The 19,532-nt window shown below is 39.9% G+C and overlaps 1 protein-coding gene across 1 annotated transcript in view; it reads right to left on the bottom strand.

The window, feature by feature from the left end:
• LOC117430633 (gamma-aminobutyric acid receptor subunit alpha-3) overlaps window positions 1-19,532 on the bottom strand; it is a 118,971-nt gene that overhangs the window by 41,312 nt on the left and 58,127 nt on the right. Inside the window, exon 5 of the mRNA XM_034050895.3 lies at window positions 5,448-5,668. Within this exon, the coding sequence (XP_033906786.1) occupies window positions 5,448-5,668 (221 nt within the window). The remainder of the gene's footprint in view (window positions 1-5,447; window positions 5,669-19,532) is intronic.

Below are 19,532 nucleotides of genomic sequence, written 5' to 3'. Positions count from 1 at the left end.
GTCAAAAGTAAAGTAAAGTAATTAGTGTTTTCACTCACCGTGTTTGTCCGTTTGTCTGTTCACTGTTTAGTCTGTTTTGTTTGTCTCTTTATTTTGGCGTATAGTGCCGTGTCCCGTGTTTTTGTGTTTCAAACCTTTTATTTGTTATTAAACGCTGAGTGCAGCCATTGCACTCGGCTCATCATCACAACCACCGTCTCTGTCTGTGTATTCCTCTCTGGTCTGACGCCACCCACTCTGGCCGTCTTTGTGACACGTGGTGTCCTGCGTGGGATCGACAGCGCCTCCAGGACTCAGGCCAGAGCAGGAACCGCAGTTTTGGATTTAAAAAAAAAAAAATAAATTAAAAAAAAAAAAAAAAATGGCAGAAGACGCCATCAAAGTGCGGGACTGGATGCTGGAAAATGCTGGGCTGGAGGCCCAGTCTATACCAGTAGTCGTCCAGTTCCTGCAGTTTATGGACAGAGAGCGATGGGAGGCTTATGCAAGGGAGCAGACCGTAAGCACCTGGGAGGAAGGTGTGGGTTTGGTCCTCAGCTACCTGGAGGCAATTATAAGTGGAACAGCAGCCCAGGTAGCAGTCCCACCAGCAGAGGAAGAATGCCTGCTGTCCCCGTCTCCACCAGCAGAGGAAGAATTCCTGCTGGTTTTGCCTCCACAGCCCAAACGGGAGGAGCTTGAGTGTCCACAGCCCAAGCGGGAGGAGCCCGAACGTCCTACGCCTGAGTGGGAGGAGCCCGAACGTCCTACGCCTGAGTGGGAGGAGCCCGAACGTCCTACGCCTGAGTGGGAGGAGCCTGAACGTCCTACGCCTGAGTGGGAGGAGCCCGAACGTCCACAGCCCAAAAGGGAGGAGTCGGTGCGTCCACAGCCCAACGGGGAGGAGTCGGTGCGTCCACAGCCCAACAGGGAGGAGTCGGTGCGTCCACAGCCCAACAGGGAGGAGTCGGGGCGTCCACAGCCCAAAAGGGAGGAGTCGGTGCGTCCACAGCCCGAAGAGAGGGAAGACGGGGCTTCCACAGCCCTAGGACCCAAGCTGCCAGCAGAGGGTGAATACCTGCTGGTCCCACCTCCACCAGCAGAGGGTGAATGCCTGCTGGTTCCACCTCCACCGCAGTGGGAGGACTGCTTGCCCCTCCCACCTCCACCAGCAGAGGGTGAATACCTGCTGGTTCCACCTTCACCACAGTGGGAGGACTGCTTGCCCCTCCCACCTCCACCAGCAGAGGGTGAATACCTGCTGGTTCCACCTCCACCAGGAGCAGAGGAGCTGGAGCTGCCTCTGCCTCCACCACCGCCAGGAGCAGAGGAGCTGCCTCTGCCTCCACCACCTCCAGGAGCAGAGGAGCAGGAGCTGCCTCTGCCTCCGCCACCACCACCGCAAGGAGCAGAGGAGCTGGAGCTGCCTCTGCCTCCACCACCGCCAGGAGCAGAGGAGCTGGAGCTGCCTCTGCCTCCACCACCGCCAGGAGCAGAGGAGCAGGAGCTGCCTCTGCTGCCCGTACCTCCGCAGGGAGTACGGTGGCCGGAGCCCCAGAAAGGGGAGCTGCCGGCCACGAAGAAGGGGGAGGAGGTCTGGAGACCACTTTCCCCAGCAGCAGTTTCGCTGCAGGAGTTCTTGTGGCCGGAGCCCCACAGGAGGGAGCTGCCGGCTACGAAGAAGGGGGAGGTCGGGGGACCACCTGCCCCCGCAGCTTTTTCGCTGCAGGACAGGACCAACAGGCTGTCAGCCGTGCCACTACCGGCAGGGGTGCTGACAGCATGGCCAGCCATGGGCCCACTGGAGCCTCCCTTCCCAGCCCGAGACTTTGTCCTGGACTGCTGGATTTTTAAGGGGGGAGGTGGCCGTTGAGGCCATGTGTGCTGCGCACAAGGGGGGGTATATGTGGCAAAGTGCCCCGCCCCTGTGTGCATTTGTGTGTTCTGTGTATGTATGTTGCGTGCGTATGTTAATGTTGGTGTATAGATTGGTACACGGGATATAAACGGGTCTGTGTTTCACGTATATTTAAATAGTATATTTGTATTTAGGCACGGGATTGCACATCACGCACGTGCATTTAAAATATAATATGCGAGCACGGGGTTGCACAGAATTAATTCACGTGCTGGGATTCAAGTGAATAATTAATTAGTAATTGAATCCCAGCACAACAGTATATATAGATGCACGTTTAGTCACTCGGGGGTTGGTGTTCGGTGAGTGGAGAACGGGAGAGAGAGAAGGAGAAAAGAAAGTCAAAAGTAAAGTAAAGTAATTAGTGTTTTCACTCACCGTGTTTGTCCGTTTGTCTGTTCACTGTTTAGTCTGTTTTGTTTGTCTCTTTATTTTGGCGTATAGTGCCGTGTCCCGTGTTTTTGTGTTTCAAACCTTTTATTTGTTATTAAACGCTGAGTGCAGCCATTGCACTCGGCTCATCATCACAACCACCGTCTCTGTCTGTGTATTCCTCTCTGGTCTGACGCCACCCACTCTGGCCGTCTTTGTGACACGCCTCCATTAATATCATCAAACAAAAAAGCTATACATGTATTAAGCCTAATTTGCATGGTGATTTATCAGACTTTACCATGTTCATTGCTGTGGCTTGACCACCTAATTGGGTCGCCCCTGGAATCAGTGTGCTCCAATCAGTACCCATTTTCAAAAGGATTTGCAGCCCTGTGATAGCATTCACAAAATCTTTGATGGTCATTGAACATTACTGAAGGTACATTGATATGAGCAGGGCTAGTGTTAACTGACAAGTGTTGAATGCAGCATTACTGTATATTATCTTCAAATAAATTTAGTATCAAATTCCTTATTGATAATCCAAGTGTTAGTTAATTTGTAATTACGTTGCTATTAATGTTATTTGTGGAATGGAGAATAAAGGGCTAAACTCAAACAGCACAGTATTTCTGTATCAGTAGAATAGCATCCTCACAGTAGAACACAGCAGCTGCTTTTCAATTGTTATTAATCTTCTTTTGTTCTTAAGAGCCAAAGCCAAAGTCCCTGTAGAACTGGAGAAAAACCACCAAGAAAAAGCACAGAACACAACCTGCATCAAAAGAACGAGACGGAGTTTAATGAAATAACAAGCAGACAATTAGACCTTCTATTCCCCTGGAATGTCATATTGATTTATTCTAAACGTTGTATGTTCTCAAATGTTGCTGTAGGAAATAATAATGTCTCTCTTTACAAAATCATACTGTATCTGAAACAGCCATTTTTGTCTGGGTATTTTAATTACACTGGTAAAAAAAAAATGTATTACCAAATTATGCACCAACTGTAGAACTATAAACTTGCACATTAATTATGCAAAATGAAATTATATAATTGCAGAGCCCCAGTGCTGCAGAATATGATGATAATCCTTGTGCTGCATAATACCTGTATTATTATTATTTATTTATTAGCAGACGCCCTTATCCAGGGCAACTTACAATTGTTACAAGTTATCACATTAATTTTACATACAATTACCCATTTATACAGTTAGGTTTTTACTAGAGCAATCTAGGTAAAGTACCTTGCTCAAGGGTACAGCAGCAGTGTCCTCCACCTGGGATTGAACCCATGACCCTCCAGTCAAGAGTCCAGAGCCCTAACTACTACTCCACACTGCTGCCCTAATAGTGTGCAAATTGCCAAGGTCATCTGACACTAAAAAAACTCAAAATGTGATGCTGCTGGGACAACTGTACTGTATCTGGAGCAGTGCTCCCCACAGAGGCTGTGGGCTTATGACGTGAGATAAAATAATTCTTCAGGGCCCTTTGTATATCTATTAAAAAAAAAAACTGTTATTGAAACAGCCAATACTGAGTGGAGTGCACTGTACTTACATAAAAAAAGAAGTCATATCCATTTGCACTTGCTTGAATAGCTGTGTAATTGCATTGCAATAACATGATTAGTTCCAGTAACGACTGTGTAATTACATGGACATGGCCTTATAAACAATATTGTGTTCCCTAATGTAATCGAACAGTAACACCACAACATAGGTCATTCACATGCAAATTAATTCCAACAGTAGTTACCATGTAAGCTATTGGTAGTTACTTGTTTATTACCATGTTATTACATGCATATGTATGTCCTGTAATCTAAAGTACAGGGAGCGGGGGGGCTCTCCAAGCGGGCTCTTAAACCACTGTACACACAAGCCTGATTGGTTTGCACATGCAGGTTTAGAGCTTTTAACCTTTTTACCTGTTGGGGTCAGTCTCCATACAGCCATGCATCTAACACAGGCATTGTGCCCAAGGGCCTTCTCAAAGGAGAAAGAACCAGTGCATTATAAAACCAGTAGCAACATTACCATTCTGCTTAGCCTATTCAACTTTGGCCCATTTGCTTTAAAATAAAGAAAATTCACAACCCCTCTAGCTAATGATGTGCTTGCACAGATAGATGATCTCAAGCTGTTTAAAATGCATATCTAGAAATGCACCTTCCGGGCACTTTGGTTTTATCATTAAAAGAGCTTTATCTTACTGGCAACTTGCTACCAGCAGTGGTGAGGGTGTGCAAAAACATGGTACACACATTTAACACAGCTCTGTTTTACATGAATTTTTCACAGATTTAAAGAGAAAAGGCATATTACTGCACTGTTAAACTTGTTAACTGAGATACATAAAATTATCAGGACATGTGCACATTTCAAAACCATCTGATTTTAAAATGTTATTTGTAGCCTGAGGAATATTGGGACCATATGCCACATTTAATGAACCGCTAACATGCCTGGGACTGAAAATGTCTAATTTCGAAAATGATGTTCTTTTGAGCTTATCTTTCTGTTAGTTACTTTGTTAATGAAGTGGATGCATTGTAACATAAATGCCACATCACTTTGACTGCAAGTTATGTCAGCCCAAAGGCTTCAAATATAAAAGTTGAGATGGATTTAAATAACCTTTGTTCCGTTCACATAGCAGATACATATAATTAAAGATGCTATTTTATTTCATGCTTTTTAATGCTAGCGGTGATAAAGTCCAGTGAAAGAAAGAACAAGGAGCAAGGATTTGCATTCAGCTGGTCTGTCAGGGACAGATGCACTGCAATGTTACATTTGTGTTGCAAAGAGATATCCAAATGAAACTGAAGAAGATTTATATTGACTATTTTAAGGAAGGAAGTCCTTTTTGATTATTCAATCAAACTTGCAGTGCATAGTTTTCAAAGAGCTGATAAACCTACATGAGAATGTTTATAATTACAAATTGAAAGTTTCTGGACAATGATAAGTAAAAACTAACAGATGTCTGTTATAAGGATCTGAACAGACAGCAGCCCTAAACCTGCTTTCTGTCAAGGTAATAAGTGGGGAAAATCCAGCAGCAGATTACTGTGTGCATTCTATCATTAAAACAAACCCCAGTAAGAAGAACAGTCGAGGATACTGGCTGAAAACACAAACAGTACAACCTGGAAGTCTTACCTCATGGTGTAGAGCAGTGTTCCATTATCCACCAGGCGGAGCAGTTTATTGGGTGTGGTCATATTGTGGGCTACAGATTTCTTCCCGTTATGGAAAAATGTGTCTGGGGTCCAGATTTTACTCGCCAGCAGGTTATTAAGGGGGAGGATCTTCATCGGACCGTCAAACTTCAGACGCTCATCTCTCCATCTCTGTCGGAAGAACACGTCGATTGTATATTCCTTATTGGGAAAAACAAAGCAGATTTATTTTATAATATGAATGTAGGATAATGTAAGCATCTGGTTAATCGTGTAAAACGTTATATTCTTTTTGTATTCCAGTGTTGGCTCACACCTCCTTGCCTGTTATTATAATCTCATTACTTACTGTTTCTGCCTGTTATGAACTATCACTCAGATTTAGTATATGTGAAGGACCATGGCCCTGGTCACAGGCGCCACGAAAGTTGTCCTGACAGTTAGCCTTGATATTTTTTCCACATGTCCAGGGTCATTAATCAACTGGAGTGCTGACCCCCAGAACAATTGGACTGACTGACATTCATGCTGTCTTCAGTTTTACAACATGAATGTCGTGACGCATTTAACAAAAACCTCCTCAAAGTGTTAACAAAGCAATGTGGAAATAATTACTTGCCTGTCATTTTCAGAATTTAATAATTACTCTTTTACATGTTTTAGAAGAATGTCTGTGTGATACGAGTTGTACATTATATAGAAGTTTGTGCAATATACTCATGCAGGGTCAGCCTTATATTCCAACAATTGTTTTGTACATGTTCTGTACAAAAACAGAGGGATTGTATTCATTGCAGTGCCACTGGACTCCCCCTAACATTTGCTCCTCTAGGGTCGCCACAAATATTATGCATTAAAACTTTTCAACTAATTATTATTATTTTAAGACGACAGCCGCCTTGCCGATGTTGAATCCTTGGGGCATCCTTAAAAATTCATACTTGAATTACTGTGTAGTTAAGTGGGGTAACACACATCTTCCCAGCATTATTCCAGGGACCATATTCCCTGCAGAGTTCAGCCCAGATGAATAAGAAACCTAGAAACAGAAATAAACCTGTTTCTAATGTGGGTATGTATGATTTCATAAAGATCTTGTACAGCCTTGGCAGTCTGTATGTCCACTGCCTGACCACTTTATTAGGACCTGTACATAAGATTGGCTGGCCACCACTGAGCCCAGCTTTAACACAATGTGTCATAGAGTCCACAAGGGTCTGGAAGGCGTCTCGAGGCATCCCTTCCATCCTCGTAATACATCCATCGTCGGCAGTTTGTGCAGAGAGGCAAGCAGGGGATCGTGAGGACGAATCCATTGTTGAAGTTTATGCCAAACATGCTCATGTGGGTTGAGATCTGGGGATTGTGGTGGCCATGGGAAAAGCCTGAAGTCATTCATGCACAGTTCTGGCTCAATGGATGTGTGCATTATGGTGTTGAAAGTAGCCATCACCATCAGGATACAAGGCGGCATTGTTGGGAGGACTTGATCCGCAGCAATGCCTATGAAATTTGTGCGGCCTTCTAGAGTAATCACAAGACCCAGGGTCTACCAGGAGAACATGCCCTCAAACCAGGGCAATGCCAAACCTAATAAAGCTGCCTAATAATAAACCTAATAATAAAGCTAATAAAGACGGTGTATATCAGCAATATCGAGCTTGTGATCCAATCTGTGTATTTATATGAACTCAATTACACCTTGTTGTTGTCTTTGAGTGTGGAGTCACGTACAGGTTTAGTACAAAGATCAATTAATACTAAATTAATTAAAATGTTTTCAAAGGTGAGTCTCCTCTTTTCTGATTGATCATTATAAGCTTGGAAAGTATTGATACTGCTTTTGGTTGCCAAGGTGACAGTTCATTATCACGGCACCCTGAATAGATGGATGCCAGTTTTTTCATGTTTCTTTATCATGAAGGAATGTAAATAAAGGCGCCTGCTGTCAGAATCAAACACTTTTTACAGTGCACGTTTAAATATGTTTTAAAACAGAAACCCACCTGTTGAAAAGTGGCACTGAAAGTCAACAGTGTTTGTTAGTATAAAGTGAGCATGTTGAACCATCATTATGGACATACTTTTTTTGTTTTGTCGACGATGTGAGATAGTCCTGATGTCTAACATATAAGCAATACTGTTGGAGGGTTATTTTTTAAATTTATTTTTAAAGGAATTCTATTTGAAAAAAATAGTGTGAGATGAATTATTAATACAACTTATCTTTGCAGGATTGTAAAGATTATTCATGATTATCCAGACAGAATAGCCTACCCCCAAGTGGCGACTCCAGGATTCTGGAAGAGGGGAGGCGAAGGGGTGGCAGACAGAATGTCACACACCAACCTTAACCCTAACCCAGCACACACACAGGAAGAGTGTCACTCACACACCCTAACCCTAACCCAGCACACACCCTAACCCTAACCCAGCACACACACAGGGAGAGTGTCACACACACACACACACTAACCCTAACCCAGCACACACACAGGGAGAATGTCACACACACACCCTAACCCTATCCCAGCACACACACAGGGAGAATGTCACACACACACCCTAACCCTAACCCAGCACACACACAGGGAGAGTGTCACACACACACCCTAACCCTAACCAGGCACACACACACAGAGAATGTCACACACACACCCTAACCCTATCCCAGCACACACACAGGGAGAATGTCACACACACACCCTAACCCTAACCCAGCACACACACAGGGAGAGTGTCACACACACACCCTAACCCTAACCCAGCACACACACAGGGAGAATGTCACACACACACCCTAACCCTAACCCAGCACACACACAGGGAGAGTGTCACACACACACCCTAACCCTAACCCAGCACACACACAGGGAGAATGTCACACACACACCCTAACCCTAACCCAGCACACACACAGGGAGAGTGTCACTCACACACCCTAACCCTAACCCAGCACACACACAGGGAGAATGTCACACACACACACACACACTAACCCTAACCCAGCACACACACAGGGAGAATGTCACACACACACACCCTAACCCAGCACACACACAGGGAGAATGTCACACACACACACACAATATCATGAAAGAAACAGGTGGAAATTATTTGGGATAAAAAAACACTAGCGCAATCAAGGGGCATTCTAGGCATTCCACATGTGCAAGAATGGACAAACCACAGCTCTTTATAAAGCTCAATCTGTTTCTATGAACAATTGTTTTAAATATTATAACGTGAATTTGCCTACATTTCTAAGTCTTTAAGGGCTGTCAATTTTTAAATTACACATATCCCCCTTTCAACGCCATTTGATGTGCATTCTAAAGTCTACATGCAAATACATTTCAGGGGGCTCAGCAAGACCAAATGACATTTTGCAAGAATGCACACTTCAACAAATCTGTTTCTACAGTGCCTGAAAAAAGAAGGGGAAGGCTTGTTAAAAACTACAGTATTATTTATTTGTTAATCACATTGACTGACATTAGCTGTTCCATATGAAACTTAATACAATGTACATTTCTAAATATCACGAATGTGGGTCCAGTTTCATCTCCAGTAATGCAGTATTATTAATACTCACTAGAAACCTGTCAGACATCAAACCAATCATTTTCAAACTCTGCGGCACATTCCAGTAATGCGGTTTTCAAAGACAACACAACACGTTAATTTTTTCAAATAGCATTCAGAAATCATATTTTTCTCATAATACTCAACTTTTTTTTTAACACGTTTACTTATTTCCAAACAATACAAAAAATGTGCTCTTCGTAAACCGTCACAAGGAGAAAATGTGCAGCTACGTTTCTTACAACCGCGTGTGTGCGTGTGCGTGTGCACAAGGTTCTTTATCAGCTCGGCAGCACATTTTTTTCATTGAGGTTTGACATCGACTCTGGAAATAATTACATTACTGTATTTAACATAAAATTCTTCATCTCAGTTAACTTGTTAAAATGTACCATGGAATAGCTTACAAGCTCAGAACACAGCGAAATAAAATAAGGAAATGAATACATTAGAAAATCCATATGTTATAAAACAGTTTAGTTTAATAGTATAGGCACCTTTCTTACTGCAGCTGGTATGTCATGGATCCAGTTTCATTTGATTCTCATGCGAGTGTTTGCGCTTCAACCAAATGCTGTCAGTAAAATGGGTATGGTTCAGTTTGAAAATGATTTTCCATTGAAATCTGAGTTTATAAAAGAAGCTTTTCTAGGCAACCCTTAAAACTGTCCAAAGTCAGAACGACCCAGCTGAAACGGCTGGTGAACAATCGTGATTTATAATGTTCTACGATTCTGATCATCAAAAACTAGTGATGTCACCACTGGTATTTGGAGATGCGAAGTATTACAAGATAGGGGCTATGTAGTTACTTTTACAGGCTCACAGCACAATCATCTATAATAATTTACGGGGGTTGGACATGGGCTATATATAGTAAATGACATACCTGGCAATTATTCTGTCATATATAAAAGACAAGCCCTAACCACCAAACAGCCATGCTTTTAGCTGGGGAGCCACTCTGGGGTCCCTCAAAGTTTATTTTTATTATGAATAGATCAGATGGAAAAATTATATTTACAACATATACATACCGGTCAATATTGAGCTTTCAAAATAATGAGATGCTTTGCAATCAAATTGTTCTTATTGTGCTGTAGTTGTAGGTGGCTGATTTGGAAGCAGCCAGTACTTTGTAAACAGGTCCACTGTAGTTGATTTTGCAGGACAGCAACGCATACACAGTAGGCGTTGTTACTTTCATCACACGACAAACCCAAAGGACGAGCTACGGCACCTAATTTATAACAAGAAAAAAAACTCTAAATGCAATAAGTCCATCATAAAAAAATAAATAAGAAAAAAGCCAAAATGCACAACAATGTGGTATTGCACCGTTATTCATTACACTGCATGAATCTGGCGGATCAATAATACCACTGTCAGTAGCATTTCATTGTCAACTATTTTAAATGAGCACACTATTGCCGTATATAGAGACATGTTATCAATCAACCTGAATTTCTAAAGCAATGTTGATGCTTAAACTGTAATAGAAACGCCTTTCACTGTTGTGCACTCTTAGACTTTCCTGCAGAATACTCTGCAGTGTGTGAGCCTGGGAACATGTCTGCTACGTGTGAAGGTCTCTGCACATGTAACTTTCTTGATCTCTGTTTTTCCTTTGGCAATGAAAGATGTTATTGAGGTGCTGGTTTTCTGAGCGTCACAGTTTTTTTGGTGGTTTTGTGATCGCTCGTGCTCGTATCACAAACATCATTCTTGGTCCCATTTCCCATTGTTAAAAGAGTGCCTTGTTCCAACATTGCTTAGGATTATGGGAGAATATGTTGTTGTCCAAGCTTGAAATTTAGTTTAGTTTTTTTTTACTGGGGGAGTTTATCGTAGATGGTCACGTATATGAGCTTGCCTTGTCCACTGAATGCATGCCTGGGTCCTAAACTCTGCCAGGTATAGATAGGGATTACAGTAACTGCAGACCATACATGACTTTTGCAGAAATTAATGGTTTGCTAACATATAGGAGTGTTTGTGTGTGTCTGTGTGTCTGTGTGGCTGCCCATTATCCTGCTGTAACCAAATCATCTGATGACTTGTTGTCTGCCAACCATCTCAAAGGGCAGGCCTCTCAACCATGGCATGAACTGTTCCTACTCACAGGCTCCTGCCCACATGATCAGCATAATGACGTGCCCCAACCCCCTGTAATATTTAAACCAAAAGAGTGTTGCAGAATTAAAATGGGATCACAGCTTTTTTGTGTAAGTTAGCTCACCCAGAGAACATACCTATGCTGTCAATTACATTTGTATTCTCTAGCCACAGCATGCGCTTGAGTTGCAACAACTAGTTTCCAACAGTATCCCAGATACATCTAAACAAACAAGGAGTTATCCTTGTCTTACAGGGTGGAGGCTGGGTGCAAGCATGCCACACAGACACAGTAAGAGCAAGAAACGAAAAGCTACGAACAAAAAGCTTAATCTTACATTTTGACAAAGATCCTGAGAACTGAACATCTTCAACAAAACAAAGCATTCCACAAGCTGTGTGCGAGATATGCAAATGAACGAGTACCACAGTCGGATTACATCGAGGGACAGTGAAAACATGTTGGAATGGGAGACACCGAATTAACATGAGGAAACAATTAAATATTGATACATATAAAATCCACAAGGTGTAATGCCCTCCCTCAATTCCACTGCATCTGCTATTTCTTTTGATCAACACAAAGCCTGCCTCTCTCCCCTCTCAAGAGCCTGCAGAGCCTCCCACTCAATATCCTGAAATACTCTTATAATGAGGAGATTAGAATACAGCTAAACAAAATCAATAATGTCACAGCTGACATCTTAAGTCATCATTTTATCAATAACCAGGTAAAGTATCACCATCGGTTACCGCAGAACTGTCAGAGTAAAAAACCCTGCTATTTCTAAGCAGATCCGAAAACATGTTGCATGCATTAACATGTCTTGTCCTATTGTCACACACGATGCATTTGATTAGCTGGTACTGCACTGTAGCGACATCAACATCTAATCTGCGTAAAGTCTAAGCTGCGTGCGGCCATATAAATATTATTCTCCCTAGAACTGTGCTGTCACTTTATCTATGTATCTACATGACTGTCTTTGTGAATTGGATTATAGTTGTACCCTTCTCATACACCTGTACACCTTCTGTTTAAACATTGACTGCAATACGCCTTGCTGCACTCAACAGAATAATCTTTTCATGTAAAGACTGAAATCTACAGTACTGCTCTGATCTGATTTGAAATACTGCATAAATGACATCAATTTTTTATTAAAGACAGACAGATGAGAAACTGGCAAGTCATAATGCTAACAGAAATTTAGGTGATACGGTGTGGATGAACCGTGAAAAACAATGTATGCTTTCAATACAGTAGCAAAAATGTTTTGTTTTTTTTTTCAAATCGTTTTGTATCATTTTAAAACAAGTTGTATTGGTAATCATAGGAAAGAAATTGTGTTGGTCATTTTAAACAGGACAGCTAACAAGGCCTGCCTAGCAACAAAACTGATAACAAGGTCTGCGCTGCTCGAATATAAATGACAGGAACAAGTTTGTTATGGTGACATTGGCATAAGTAGAGTTGCTAAGGCAACGACCCACTTGGCCTTAAGCCTAGAATGTTGAGTGATCAGGCGAGTGCAAGAATGGGTGAGAAAAATGAACTACAGCAAACATTGACCACAGTGACCTTGTAAAATAGAGTAGTTAGTGGTTGGTTGCACCTGAATGAAGTAACAGCTGAATAATACTACTGCTGACAACTATAACTAGTAAGATAACAGAAACAAACTGGAGTCACATAGGCTCTGAGCCAACTAGAGTATAAATACCAGGCATAGAGGGATACACAGACAGAGAAGCTCGCAATACTTCAAGATCAACGTGAATATCGATGTAGTGTCTGAAGCTCTCTCTCTCTCTTTCAGCGGATGGTAATTTGGATCAATTTCTTTATCTGGTGCGTTAGTGCCACGTTATTGTATCTCACCAATAATGTTTAATGTAGAATGTAATGTTTGCTGTTTGGAATAATAAATGGTAAACATTGTTAAGATGTGAAACATGGCCTAACAAAGTAGTTAATTCCATGCTTACCTTCCTTCATAAACCTTACAACATGAGTCATTAGAAAAGCATCATGTACTGTTTACTGTTTGTTTTGCCATCTGGACATACATATCATTAAACAAACTTTGCACCTGGATTATAATTGTCTGTATGTTCATTGAGCACCTGCACCTGCACACTATTAACCACTTTGTCACAAAGACCCCAAAAGCCATCTAACAAGGATGAGCAATACTTGAAGATAATATCCTTAAGGAATAGAAAGAAGACAAGCATTGAATTGACAACAGAACTGGCAGAAGGCACAGGTGTCGTTGTCCATCAAATCAAGAGTACAAAGGTCACTCTTGAAATCAGGACTTAAAGGATGTGTTGCAGTAAGAATACCTCTGTTAAGAAAGGGGAACCAGACTAAAAGGTTACAATATGCACATGAACACAGAAATTGGACTATGGAACAATGGTCAAAGGTGCTTTGGACTGTTGATGGATGGACAATGACACATGTGCCTTCTGCCAGTTCTGTTGTCAATTCAACATTTGTCTTTTTTCTTTTCCTTAAGGATATTATCTTCAAGTATTGCTCATCCTTGTTAGGCAGCATTTTGGGTCTTCCAGTACTGGGTTTGTCAATTACAGATGATGTTTCTCTGTACTTGCTGATTATGCTTCAGATACCACACCTTGAAAATCAAGTGATGTGAGCTATTTCACTCAATGTTTTTTCTTTTGCTTGATGCAAGGCAAGGTTGTTATAATAGTAGAACACGCTTGTGGAGGCTTTGAATAAATTGTTGATGCTCATAATGCATAAATAGAAAAATGCAAGTATAAGACTTTTGCACAGCAGTGTATATATATATATATATATATATATATATATATATATATATATATATACACACACACACAAAAATATCTATTTTAAAACAAATGTATTCAGGTCACGTCAGCAAGCAGACATAAAAACAAGTAATTTGGAAAAGGTGGAATAACAGTAAATGGTCCTTGAGACTGAACAAGAGATATTCACCATGGATACTTGGGAGGCAGGCTGTGACTATTGTTGCATGATTATTACACAGCAAGCATCTCGATAGCAAACTAGCAGAAAGACTTGTAGCTATGGTAACATAATGAAGGTCTCTTTTGAAGCAATATATTAAGGATGCAAATCGTGTTTCCTAGACTGGGCTTGCTAAGCATCTATTCCCTCTCTTTAGAATAACTAGCAAGCCAGCTTAACTGATCAAAAACAAGTACAAATAGACTACAGTTACTTTTACAATGACAGCAGTTTGGGTGACATTTTAACAGCCTAATTAAGCCTAATTAGAGTTTCAAAATGAGTACATGTAGTAAAAAAGAAAGGTTAAGCAATTAGTAATGGAAAGAAACAAAAATAAAAGTGTACTTTTGCTGCCAGTTAAAATTCTTGAATTGCAATTAAGGACAAACACCACGAATTATGTATAAAAGATGTGTATACCTCGCAGAACCATTATATGTCATCCAAAACACACAACTATAATCTCCAGGTCTTGTATTTAGATCAAATACACCCTTCCTCGCCCAATATGCACTTAGACTAAAGCTTTAAAAATGAGTAAAGGTGGTTTAAATCTCTTTACATTGTTCATCAGCTGGTACCCTCAAGGGAATGCTCAACAAATTAGTTTCCACATGTCCAGGTTAATAATGAGCAAAACCACACTGATGGGCATGTCCTTTTCCATATTGAGCTATAATCATCTTTCAACCTATCACATGCCCGCTGCTCATTAGCATCACAGAGAATATTCACAGATGCCAATCCAAGGGGCTCCCTCCTTCTTTATTTAATGGGCTGTCATTGTAGGCAAGAGCCATTGCTATAATCTCACACAGTGCCTCAAGCGCAAACTGCACTCTACTGCCTTCACACACTGACATGGGAAATAAAAAGTAATGTTATTCACTATTATAATTTATATCACATAACCGTTTTGCTCCCATCAGATTTATGAATGTAATAACACCCTTCAATACAGGGTCTGTGTCGCGTGCACTGTCCCCTTAGGCATCACCACAATATAATGCTGGTGGAACTGGGCTATTACTTTGTCAGAAGCAATAACCCAATTTTTATGCAATATTTTTGTTTTGTTTAACATAGTAATGTTTTGCTAGAGCCCTTAACTCTGTATATAACCAAGAAGATGTATACTCCTTACCCAGACAGACAGACAGGCCGACTTGCTAAGGCAATGGGATGGGGGGGGGGTTCAAAAGGTCATAAATGATAACTCCTGTGCTGATAAATACATCGGTATGTAACATTGACTTTGGCATTTTCAAGCAGTCGTTATGCCTATTTCGTTATTAAATAATCGTGTTAATGAATTATGTTGATTTACGAAATAATGTTAATATCTCAACAAGCAGCTTCTTGCGACCATTTCTTTTGTTTGCATGGGAATTTAAAAGGAAATCTGTGCTAATTGTCATAATTTATCAGGAGTTAATTTGCACTTGGAAAAGGAGGGTTTTAATAAACAAAAAAGTATATAACTCACCTTGAAACAGTCTTAAAGTTCTTTGGTGTTACAAAAATATAATAAACAAACTACAGTATGGCTTTGCTGAGAGTGGCAGCAGTAGCATCAAATGTAATTTTAGAGATTGACAGACCCCGGCTGTGACACCGACGATACAAAGGCAGGACCAGGGTTCATTTCTTAGATTTACCAGATGACGATCTAAAAACTCGATTGCATCTGTATTGGGCATTTTGTCGACCTCTGTCAGACTCTGCGAGAGGACCTTGAATTGCCTACGAAAAGGGGCTGTGCCGTACCCCGCATATGAAGGTTTTGGCTTGGCAGCATTGTCGTTCTATGTCTCTGGGTCATTTCAAAGGGTCACAACTTGATAAAGAGGGTTAACGATTATATCAGCATCCCACTTAATCAGGAGCAGCTACAAAATATTAAAAGGGAGTTTTATGACATTGCTGGATTTCTCAGAGTAATGGGAGTCATCGATTGCACATCACCGCACTCAAATCACCGCAGCACCATGCACATGTGAACAGGAAGGGGTTCCAGTCACTAAACGAGCAGGTGATTTGTGATGCATCTTACAACATCTGGAACGTATGTGCAGATTTCCCTGTCTCCTGTCATGACACATTTTGATACAATCCGCTGTGTTTAATCATTTGAGAGACCCAATACACCAGATGATATATTGGTAGGTCAGTATTGTAAGGATCTAGATAATTGAATATTTGTAGTTATAAATATTTTAGCCTTTTCTATACTTGTGGTTATGAATGAGAGTTGTTTTAACCATTTGTAACTTTACGGAACATTTGTTGTATTGCTAAAATGATATACCCTTATTTGCACCCTGTGTAATGCTACTACCAAGAAATGATCTGAACTCTGGATATGTACATTATATGACAACTGACCTTTATTCTGTGGAGTTGTGGTTAGGGCTCTGTACTCTTGACTGGAGGGTCGTGGGTTCAATCCCAAATGGGGGACACTGCTGCTGTACCCTTGAGCAAGGTACTTTACCTAGATTGCTCCAGTAAAAACCCAACTGTATAAATGGGTAATTGTATGTAAAAAAAAAATAGTGTAAAAAATAATGTGAAATCTTGTAACAATTGTAAGTCGCCCTGGATAAAGGCGTCTGCTAAGAAATAAATAAATAAATAAATAAATAAATAAATAAATAAATAATAATAATAATAATAATAATAATAATACTGTAGATTTTATTTGAATTATACAAATAAAAACATGAGTAAATAATTTAAATCTTGGTATAGAAAACAGCATACTATTGCAATCAAGTTTCCTTACAGGTCATTACAGGGTACAGCAAGGTACTTTACCTAGATTGCTCCAGTAAAAACCCAACTGTATAAATGGGTAATTGTATGTAAAAAATGATGTGATATCTTGTAACAATTGTAAGTTGCCCTGGATAAGGGCGTCTGCTAAGAAATAAATAATAATCCTTGTTAGGGAGTTCTATCATAATTTAAAAGCTTAATAAATATATAATGAAGTGTTACATACATGGTATACATGTATAATAACTAACCACTACAAACACCAATGGCAGTTCAAACGTATTTATTTATAGCCTACAATCGTACATACTAAAATACATACAAAAGTAAATGTCAACATAAGAAAATAAATCCCAACCAAGTCTATAAAAGGGTTTTATGTAATAAGATGTGGCAAATTATCCCCCGAATGAGGGTACATGAATAGTGGGATTTCATTTTTGTATTTATTATTTTTAAATCCGTGCCGTCCAATTTCTACCAACCACCAGATAATCATAAATCAGCATTTTATATGTGAAGTGTTCAAATTAAATGTACATTCTTGATTCCGCGAGTTCCATACAATAACACGAATGTTTGAACATCCCCCTAGCTGTCTTATTTAAAACGTGGGAACATTCAATATCTACTTGGTAAAATGTATTGAGAATGAGTGAACATTGTAAAGTGTTGATTGTAAAACATTAAATCACAGTCCCTGAAGCAATATGGCTGAAAAGGTAGAGTAAGTAGGGTGTACACAGTGAAATCCGTTTCTCACCCATGTATCATTCATGGCATTTTGGTTTCCAATTCTTAATTTGTTTGCCTTCCCCATTCTTGAAACATATTTTAAGTAGTTTGAGTTCTTAATCAAATGAGTCCTCACACTGAGGATGTAACAAGCCCTTGTGGGAAATTTAGAAAAGGAAAAATTGCTATGAACCTTGCTGAGCTCACACTCTTAAAAAAGCATGTAAAAAAAAACAAATAAAAATAATAACTGGAAACCAAACACCATGAATGATACATGCTGCATGTAGGTGAGTGACTTATTTCATTTTCTACACACTTTTTAATACCTTTAATTTAAAAGGTATACTAGAGGTGCTAGGATCGGTTTAAAAATAAACACACTTAAATTGGAACTTTAGAAAGTTTCTGAAACCTGCAATGAGAAACACTGAAATACACTGTGTGAAATACTGATATATACGGATATCAAATATTAAAACAAAATTAGTCATACAGGGCCACATACTCTTGCAATAAACACCAACATATATTTGACATGGCAATTTTTAAACGTTTGATACTATGCTAATTTAAACTATTACATTCATACTAATTAACAAGTAATTAACAGTCCGAACATAGGCGCCTAACCTATGGGGCAGAAGGGGCATGTGCTCCCCCACTTTGAATATGGTAGGTGGGTCAAAATAAAAAATGTTGCCCCCCCACACACACACACTTTTTTTGTTTATTATTTATGTATTATACTTTGTTGTGTTTGGCATTGGTTTGCTTTAAAATCTAATATAAACATGGAAAAGTATTCAGAGGATGGGCCACATTTAAAAACAATCACAATAAATTCTCCCTACACGCACATAGTGGTTTGACCCAAGGTCTGCACCGTGGCTAACGTCAGCGAACAGTAAGAAAAAACGTTGTTAAGTAAAATTAAATAATGTTGGGTTTTAGAATTACAAATAGGGTAATGTTGCCGCGGGGCCTTGAACAAGTTCAGTTTGCACTAAAATATTTTATTTTTAACTTAGATTAAGCAGTTGTAAATATATCAAAAAGTGGCGTTTTACAATCACACAAGCCTGATTTTACTTTAGTGAAAACGTTGGCTACAATTGTTTTTTCATTAGAAACATGTAACTTAGTTGTTCTTTGCTGATGTTAATGTTCAGCTTTCATATTGAAACGTGTGTACTTACTAATAATTTAAACTGGGTGCTTGGTACCGTGCACTTCATTTTCATGTCTTGTCTTGTCTTTAGGGCTACATATTTTTAGATCATTATTAATAAAAATAAATAATAATTGTAATTAAAGACTAAATGCCATGCTAGCTTCTTGTTACCCGTTGCCTATAAGTTTGCTGTAATACAACTGAATGTATTGTTTATTATGTGCTTTCAAAATAGTTAATAGTTTAACAAAAATGGTACATTTTGGAAATAACAGGGTAGGATGGGGCAAGATGCAGTTTTTTTTTTCAATCACTACTGCCTTGCATACGCACAGGTGGCAGTAGTTAAAAATATATTTAATTCCTTTGGAAATCGTATGCATTATCAATGTTTTTAACAGGGGCGTTTTGCCCCATACAACTCATGAAACTTTGTTCTTGTAACTTGTAAGGTCTGAATAGCTGACAAATAGTGTTATTCAACATAACCACACTCTAATAAATCAAACGGTGAAGCTTTATTTAAACCAATGATATAAGTTTTCAGTCTGGATGTTTTCAGGAAATTTTTTTTAAAAATGTGACATTTCAGAACCTAACATGAAATACTGTACTACTATTATGGCTTCCGGTAGACTTTTGAGATA

The sequence above is a fragment of the Acipenser ruthenus genome, chromosome 26 (assembly GCF_902713425.1).
Source record: "Acipenser ruthenus chromosome 26, fAciRut3.2 maternal haplotype, whole genome shotgun sequence".
NCBI lineage: Eukaryota > Metazoa > Chordata > Actinopteri > Acipenseriformes > Acipenseridae > Acipenser > Acipenser ruthenus.
The sequence above is the reverse complement of the archived record's forward strand: the minus strand, read 5'-3'. Positions and strand labels throughout refer to the sequence as shown.